Source organism: Crocuta crocuta, unplaced genomic scaffold (assembly GCF_008692635.1).
Source record: "Crocuta crocuta isolate KB4526 unplaced genomic scaffold, BGI_CrCroc_1.0 scaffold675, whole genome shotgun sequence".
Lineage (NCBI taxonomy): Eukaryota > Metazoa > Chordata > Mammalia > Carnivora > Hyaenidae > Crocuta > Crocuta crocuta.
The window spans coordinates 2,005,177-2,013,053 of NW_027528796.1; the positions used below are offsets into that span (position 1 = coordinate 2,005,177).

The window sequence follows — 7,877 nt, forward strand, 5'->3', positions numbered from 1 at the left end:
GCCATGTTTGCGCTGTAGTCCCGAGAGACCTTGCTCCCCCTTAGTGGACCCGGACCCCTTTAGGGCTGCTCAAGGGCCCCCAGAACCGCTTCCCCGTTGTCCTGCCCTGTGAGGTGGGCTGGGGTCCCAGGATCCGGGACCGGAATGCATCCCCGCCGCTGGAATCCCTCCGGAAGCCTCCCTTCCCCTGCCCCAGCTCTTCAGAGCCCCCGACCCCTCTTCTGGGTGCGCTCCTACCAGCGCCCAGCCCCTCCGCCCTCCCCAAGGCCAGTCTGGCTCCTCCTCCCTCCGCCCTGACCCCAGCCCCCGACCTGACCACTGCCCCCCTTTCTCCTGCGGTCACTCCTACTATTTCAGCTCCACCTGGCTGTCCTGCGTGCCCGGAGCTCCCAGAAAACAGCCGCCGCAACCCCAGCGCCCCTCACCTGCGGCCCCTCGGGGCCCACACCCAGCAGCGGGCGCAGGGTGGAGGGGTCCAGCGCCAGCGCGGGGGCTGCAGAGGGGGGGGCCGGCAGGTGCTTGTAGGGGCCAGCGGCCTCCATGCCAGCCGGGGGCTCCCTGGACAGCACCTTGGCCTCTCCTCCCGCCGCCAGCCTCAGTCCCAGGAGGAGCTGGAAGCAGAGGGTCTGTGCTTGGAGAGGCCGCAGTGGCGCGTGCTTCAGCGCCCAGGACACCCGTGACGCCGGCCCGGGACCCGCCCCCGGGGGCTGGCGTGGAACCCCACGTGGGCTTGGAAAGGTTTCCGTGCAGCTCCTGGCTCTGTGTCCTCAGCAAGGTCTAAGGACGGGTCCCGGAGACCCAGACGGGCTGCCAGGGAGCCCTCAGTACACACCTGGACACGTGTTGTACCCTTCCTGTCTCCACTTCAGCAAAACGCTTAAAACATTTTTAGAGAAAGTTATAGTCAAAGGGCAGGGCCGACAGAGCCGAGCCCCCGGCGGGGCCACTCCCCAGAGCTGGGAGCCCGGCTGCCGAGGCCGGGGGGGCCTGGGGGGTCAGGTTGGAAGCCTGGGGCCCCACCCATGGGAGCAGCCGGGGAGCGGGGCAGAGGGCCCTGCCGTGGCCTGGGCGTACCGGGGTCTCCACGGGTGGCTCCTGGGGCTGGGGCTCCTCGGCCTGGGGCGGGACCCGCTGGGCTCCTCCCCGGAGACAACTGTAGCACCTCCAGGTCCCACTGCTCGCGTGGTCCACGTGGTCGCCAGCCAGTCATGCGGGGGGTGGGGGGGCAGAGGGGACACTAGGCTCCCAGACACACGGGGTAGGGGAGGCCTGAGGGCTCCTCCAAGTCACCACTTTCCTTTTACAGATGGGGAAACCGAGGCCCAGGCAGGCCAGTGGGCAGAGCCACAATGGGAGGGCCTCCCCGGCCGGTGAGCAGGAGCGCCCTGGAGGCCGGGAAATTGACCCCCGGGGGGTGGCCTTTGCCAGCATGGCCGGTGTCCCCTCTGCGGGGCCCCAGGAATCTGACACCTGCTAACCTGCACAGCCCTGTGCGTGGCTCTGGGGGGCCTTGCCCTCCCGATGGGACCTTTCTGAACTGGGGTGTTTATAACCCCCAGACCCACCCTCGTTTCCATAAGGGGTCGGTGCCCAGCAGAGGCGACACTGTCAAGGGCAGGAAAGAAGAGACGATGGAGACCCCACCCCTGGAGGTGAGTAATGGCCCTGGCTGAACCCCCTCATTTTAGTGACCAGCATCTGCTGGGGCTCAGAGACAAGTGACCTGGCCAAGGTCACTCAGGGAGCAGGGGCAGGGCCAGGGCTAGAAGGCGAGCCAGATAGGACCTTGTTTGCAGGTGGGGGCCGGCTGCTCGTGGGAGCTCGGGCTGGGGGTGTGCGGCCACAGGACAGGATGGCCCTTCACTAGGGGCCCTCATTCTGCTTCTCTGCCCCCTGGGGCCCTGCCAGCCGGGCCGGGGGGACCCACACCCCGGACCCACGTCCCCAGTGACCTGGAGCGAGGCCTCCCTCCCAGGTGGGCCCCTCCCCCCACCCCCGTGGGACGGGAACACTTTGGGCAGCCTCCCACCGCGGTCAGTGGGCGGAAGGGGCTCACCTGGGAATGTCCCGGAGCGGCGGGGACAGGCAGGCCAGGTGGAAGGCCCGGGGGCAGCCGTCGCAGCAGATGAGCTCCCCGCCGTCCCGGCACACGGCACACTCGTCGTCATTCTTCTGACACGGGCAAGACACGCGTCCGCTGCAAGGCCCCCTGCCTGCCCCCAGCCCTCCCCCTCAGCACCCGGAGACCCGAAGACCCCGGTCCCCAGCGCAGACCCCGGGGCCAGGCCATCCCTCTTGGGCACACGGAGCCTGCAGAAAGCCTGGTTTCCCGGGGCGCCTGTGCCCCCACGGCCCCTACACCCCACGCCCACCCCCACGCTGTCCCTTCCTCACAGCGCAATGGAGCGGTGGCCGTCAGCCCCAGGCACCCGCCGTCCCCTGCACCCGGGGCCTGGACCCTGCCTGTGCCCCTGCCTGAATGGCTCCACAGTGCCCTCCAGGACACCTCCTCCCAGAAGCCCGCCGGGCCGGGTAGCCCTGCATAGCAAGGAGCACTCTCATTGTAATGACCCCCTGATCCTGCCAGCAGGGAGCTCCCGGGAGTGGGGTGGGGGGCAGGCGTGGGTCCTGCTTGCTCCTGGGTGCCCGGGTCCCAACAGCGCCTGGCGTGGGCTGGTGGTGGTCAGATCTGTGGCGGGTTCTGCCCCGTGCTGAGAGCCCCAGGATGGGCTCTGTGCTCAGGCTCCTGGCTCCCCGCAGGGGCCACCTGCCCGCCCGCCGGGCTGCTGTGAGGCTGTGAGACCAGGGACCCAGGGACAGGGACACCCAGCCCGGCCCCGCGGTTTTACACGCCTGGTAGGACTCGCTTTCTTTGACTTATTTGAACACAAGTTGTGTGTTATCAGGAAAAGTATTATTAAAAAAAGAAAGCTGGGGGGCGCCTGGGTGGCTTAGTCGGTTAGGCGTCCGACTGTCGCTTNCTGGTGGTCTGCTCTCAGGTCACCCCCACCCTGCGAGGGAGGAAGGGCAGGTCACCGGAGTGAGGAGCACCCTCTGAGCCAGCCCAGCGCCCTGCTGAGCTGTTTTGGGGGAAGGCAGAGCTTACAGGGGCAGAAGCTGGGGTCCCCTTGGCTCGGACCAGGGTCTTCAGGCCACTGCTACGGGTCTTGTTCTTCCCCCCACTGGGGTCTTCATACTTGTTGGGAGTATAAAACTCCCCCCCAACCTGGATGCACTTCTTGGAGCCACCTGGGAGGAGAGGCTGGCTGGGCTGGGAGGCCCAGGAGGAGGGGCAGGGCGATGAGGGGTGGAGGGGGAGGGGAGGGGTGGGAGCTGGAGGNTTCCCCACACCCACGCAGCGCCAGGCAGCTCTGGGACCAGGGTCCTGGGCACAGCAGGGGTCCTCTGTAGGGGTGGCGAGGGGTGCTGTACCGGGTGAAGCGTGTCCACCAGAGTGCGGCCTTATTTGGGAGCAGGGTCTCTACAGGTGGGATTAGGTAAGGCAGGCTCCGGAGGGACACTGAGTCCAGTGAGGGTGCCCTCAAGCAGAGCGGAGAGGACGCACACAGATACAGGGAGGAGACCCAAGACTGGGGGGCAGCCAGATGGCACTCGGGGGAGAGGCAGGAAGGACCCTGCCCCGGAGCCTCTGGAGGGAGCTCGGCTCCGCCCACATCTGGATTTTGGAACTGTTGTTTTACGCAGCCAGTTCGTGGCCGTTTGTTCTAAGTGCCATAGGGAACTATTTTGGGGCCCTCGAGACCCTCCCTGGGGTGAGACCAGCCCCCACATTGGCTCCCAGGGGCCGGCTGGCCAGGGTCCAGCAGGAGGGAGGGAAGGAGGTGGTACGGGGGTGGGGCAGGTGCGGGACAGCTTCCTGGAAGGGGATGAGCCCGAGACCCCGAGGGCCCATCTGAGTGGGCAGAGTGACCCAGGAAGTGCCCTGGACCGCCGACCTCCCCGCAGCCCAGGAGACTCCCACCCCGAGGGACGCCCTCGATGCCCGTCCCGCCCCCCAAGGGAGCAGAGCCCCGCCCCACCTGCAGGGCCAGCTGCTGAGGGCGCACGTGGATCCCACGGACCACGTGGACCACGCGGATGGGGGGTCTGCGTCCCCCTGGCAGCACGCGGTCGGGCAGTGCCGTCTACCTGACTCAAACACTTGCTGGATGAGGATCCCCTCCACTGCCCCACGGGCTCCGGGGACATCCCCAGACGACACGGCCACGGCTCTCTGCACCGAAGTGGACATGGTCTGAATTCCTGGGGAGGGGGCACGGCGGGGGCGGGGGGAGGGTCATTTACTGGAAAGATGGCCCCTGAGCACCTCCTTCCTGCAGACAGCGGGGAGCGCGAGGCGCCTGGGCCGCAGGATCCCTCTCCTTCCGCCCAGGGCAGGCCTTTGAGGCGCAGCCCCTCCACAGACAGACAGACAGACAGACGGCCCGTCTAAGTGCAGAAACAGGCCATGAGGGGGCGTCAGGCTGTGCGGTACGTGGGGTGTATGTGTGTGATGCGTGTGGCGTGTGGCAGGCAAGCCAACTGAACCCAGCAGGCAGGACTGGACGGGGACCCCAGGACATGGCCCTGGGCTGTGCTGGGAGGGAGGCCGCGTCCCCGGGGCCTGTCCTTAGGTCAGGTGGCCGTAGGAGGTCTCTGGAGCCCCTACCTTGGGGCAAGGAGGGGACAGAGAGGGGCCAGGCTCCATCCAGCCCAGGGACCAGGAAGGATCCTCTGGAGGCAGTGCAGTTGGGCTGAGGGACAGGGACACCGGGACGGGCGCACGTGGGGTAACCCGAGGCGCCCCCTCTTTCCCCAGGGTGGCTGTGCAGCCGAGGCTTTGGGGTGACACTCCCGGCCTGCAGGGTCCCAGCTGCCAGGACAGACCTGCAGAGGGCAGCACCTGGCCGGCCCTTGACCCCGTGACCCTGGCCAAGGGGCCCTGGCTCACCGTTCCCCAGCGGGGGGCGCTGCGGCTCTGCGTTGCTCTCCGGCTTCTTGGAGGACTTGGCCTTTGCCTGGGAGCCTGCAGGGGAAGCTGCACCAGCCTGCAGCCTGGCCCTCCGCTCCCCAGGAGGTTGGGGGGGGGGAGGAAGGGGAGGAAATGCCGGAGGCCAAGGCTGGGGGGGAGCACCTACGCCCGCCCGTCGTCCCCTTGCTTTCCTGGCTCTGGTGTCCCCGGCATAAAAGGAACCCCCCACCTGCCTGCTTCTCGGGGGGCCTGGCTCAGCTCATCCACTAAGTATCCAGAGAGATCCCCCGCAGCCCCGGCCAGGCGGCTCCAGGCCAGGCGGGGAGGGGGTAGGGCCTGGGGTGTCAGGCTCCCCAGGGCAATCTGTGACCGACCAGCTCCTCAAACTAGATACCTGGGCTGGGAGTGCCTCTGGGAGACAGCGGCGCAGCTGGGGCGGCCCTGGGCTCCTCCAGGGCCTTCCTCTTGGAGGGGGGTCTGGGCAGCAGCACTGGGGCCTTGGGGCCAGTGGGGGGCTTCCTCCCCTTCCGGGGCGGGCTGAGGTCCACGTCTGCAGGGCACGAGCAGGGACCCAGACTCCAGACCAGAGCGATGCCTCACCAGGTGCAGGAGGACCGGGCCCCTTGAGGCTCAGGAGCCAGGGCGGTCCTGGGTGGGTCCGGGGGTCCTGCGCACCCCACCTCCCCTTCCCCAGCCCAGCTGGGATGACTCCCGCCAGGGAGGCAGGGCCCCGCGGGACCCCAGCTCCTCCCGCAGCCCCCGCACCTTTGGGGAAACAGTCTAGGATGGGCTGCAGCCGGGCGTATCTCTCCAGGTTGTAGTCCTTAAAGAGAACCCTCCAGAAGTCCAGGATGGCAGCTGCGTCTTGGGTCAGGAGCCACGAAAGGAGTGCATGGAAGGCCTGTGGGCAGCCTTCCTTCTCCTTTAGGCGCAGGGTCTCCTGAAGCAAGAGGGGGGGCTGGGAGGCCCCACTTCCTGCCCCCCTCCCCACTACCCCCGACTTCCCGACACCCCCTCTGTCATTCTAGAGGGCAGGACACCATCCCAGGGGGCGCTGCAGGTGACCTGGGCACCGTGTCCGTGCCCTTAGCCTGCAGTGGGCGTGAGGATGCCTGGGGGTGCTGGGGGGGAAGGAGGCCCCCCCGGAACTCATCTTAGGGGAGCGCGCCCCTAGCTTAGAGGGTGGCCTGGGGAGGGCTGGGCAGGGGCGCTGGGGAGCCACAGGAGTTCGCCCTGGAGGCCCCGCGCCTTCCCCCCCTTCCCACAAACAGCCCACCCATACCGCCTCCCTTCCCCCCACTCGTAGGTGGGGCGGGGTCCATCCAGACATCTTCCATCCAGAGCTCATCTTCCCAGATATGGCCCCTGGCTTGAGGGCAAGGCTTGGGGAAGGCTAGGGGGGCCCCGGGGGTCTGGGTTGGGGCCCACCTGGAACTTGTCCTCGGGGACCACGTCGTGGTCGGCCAGCGCGTGCAGCAGCGGGAAGGCGCTGTCCACGGCCACGGCGATCTCAGTGCGGTGCAGCCTCAGCAGGCGACGCAGCACCGTGTCCCCACCTGCCCGGGCCTCACCCACCGTCGTGGGGTCCGGGGGCGCGGGGCTGGGGGCCCCCTCTCCCCGCCTGGGGTCCCGTGGCCTTGGGGGACCGCTGGACTTGTGGGGAGTCTGGGCCATCTCTGCCCCCCGGCCCTTCCCTGCCCCTGGCCTGCCGGGCCCCCGGGTGGGCACACCTGGTCGGGCGCGCCTGGCTGGGCACCTCCGCAGGCCAGGGCCCTGTCTCTGTTATACTAGGCTCCCGAGGACAGAGCAAAGGCTGTGTTTCCCCAGAGCCAATCAGGGCTGGAGGGAGGGGCAGGAATGGAAACTTCCCTGCGATCCAGCACAGAGAAGGCCCCGTCCACTCCCTGTGCCCACCTGCCAGCTTGCTGCTGGCTTCCCTCTCCTCTGTAAAGGAAGCTTCCCGGCCAGCACCTGACCCCTCCGCGAGAGGGCTGGGAGGGCTCTCAACTCCCCGACTGTCGTTCTGTTCGGCCCTGGGTCTTAGGCCTGGGGTCGTGGGCACCAGCAGGGGCTGCCCCGGTGCTCGGGCACTCGGGTGGGGACTGTGGGTGGTGCCCCGGGTGGGGAGGGGGCATTGCCACCCCCACTGCCCCAGCTCAGAGCCCCGGGCCTGGGCTGTAGGAGGTCAGATGGAGGAGTGCCTGTCTGATGGAGGGCGGGGCATATGACAAGTGTCAGTGGGCACAGCACTGGGCATCGCCTAGAGGCTGTGTGAGGCTGGGCGAGTCGCCTTCCTTCTCTAAGCCTCAGCCCCTCGTCTCTAACTGGAGCACATCCCCCTGGGGGACCCAGCTGCCCCCTCCCCTCCCCTACCTCCAGGTGTGTTCGCAAAGAAGCTTGGGGAAGGCAGCCGACCCTGTGGACTGAGGGGCCTGCATACCGGCCACAGGGGCTCCTGATCCTGTCCGGCGCTCAGCCTGGGCGAGGGGAGCGGTGCCCCAGGAGCCGGCGACAGGGGCTGGGAGACGGTGTCCCAGAGGGTGCTGCCGCAGAGGGGGGCCGCATCCCGCGCCACGGCGGGCAAGGGCCGGGGACCGGGGTCTGCAAGATGGCCTCCCATGGTGGCCCAGCGTGGCGGGGGCGGAGGGGAGGGGCCGGAGGTGAGCGGGGAGCCAGGAAGCCTGGGGCCCACACAGCGCTGGGCGGGGAGGGGCCAGGATTTCTATCCTGAGGTGGGAGGTCAGGGTGGGGGTTGACACAGGAGACCTGTCTGGGTTTGTCCCCCGCTCCAGGCCGGGGGCCCTGGACTTCAGTCCTAGACGAGAGGAGGGTGTCCCGGGCGTGTGTCCAGGGCAGGTGTCCGGGGCGGGGGCCCGGGGCGGGGGGCCGGGGGGGGGGGGCCGGG

The 7,877-nt window shown here is 68.6% G+C and overlaps 1 protein-coding gene across 1 annotated transcript in view; it reads right to left on the reverse strand.

Moving 5' to 3' along the window:
• The window catches only part of AIRE (autoimmune regulator), an 11,167-nt gene that overhangs the window by 2,923 nt on the left and 367 nt on the right, over positions 1-7,877 (reverse strand). Inside the window, exons 3-12 of the mRNA XM_077755365.1 lie at positions 7,346-7,449; positions 6,401-6,677; positions 5,738-5,912; positions 5,367-5,522; positions 4,952-5,026; positions 4,150-4,263; positions 3,107-3,249; positions 2,057-2,172; positions 1,075-1,174; positions 426-611 (exon numbers count right to left, since the gene is read on the reverse strand). Coding sequence (XP_077611491.1) covers positions 426-611; positions 1,075-1,174; positions 2,057-2,172; positions 3,107-3,249; positions 4,150-4,263; positions 4,952-5,026; positions 5,367-5,522; positions 5,738-5,912; positions 6,401-6,677; positions 7,346-7,449 — 1,446 coding nt within the window. The remainder of the gene's footprint in view (positions 1-425; positions 612-1,074; positions 1,175-2,056; positions 2,173-3,106; positions 3,250-4,149; positions 4,264-4,951; positions 5,027-5,366; positions 5,523-5,737; positions 5,913-6,400; positions 6,678-7,345; positions 7,450-7,877) is intronic.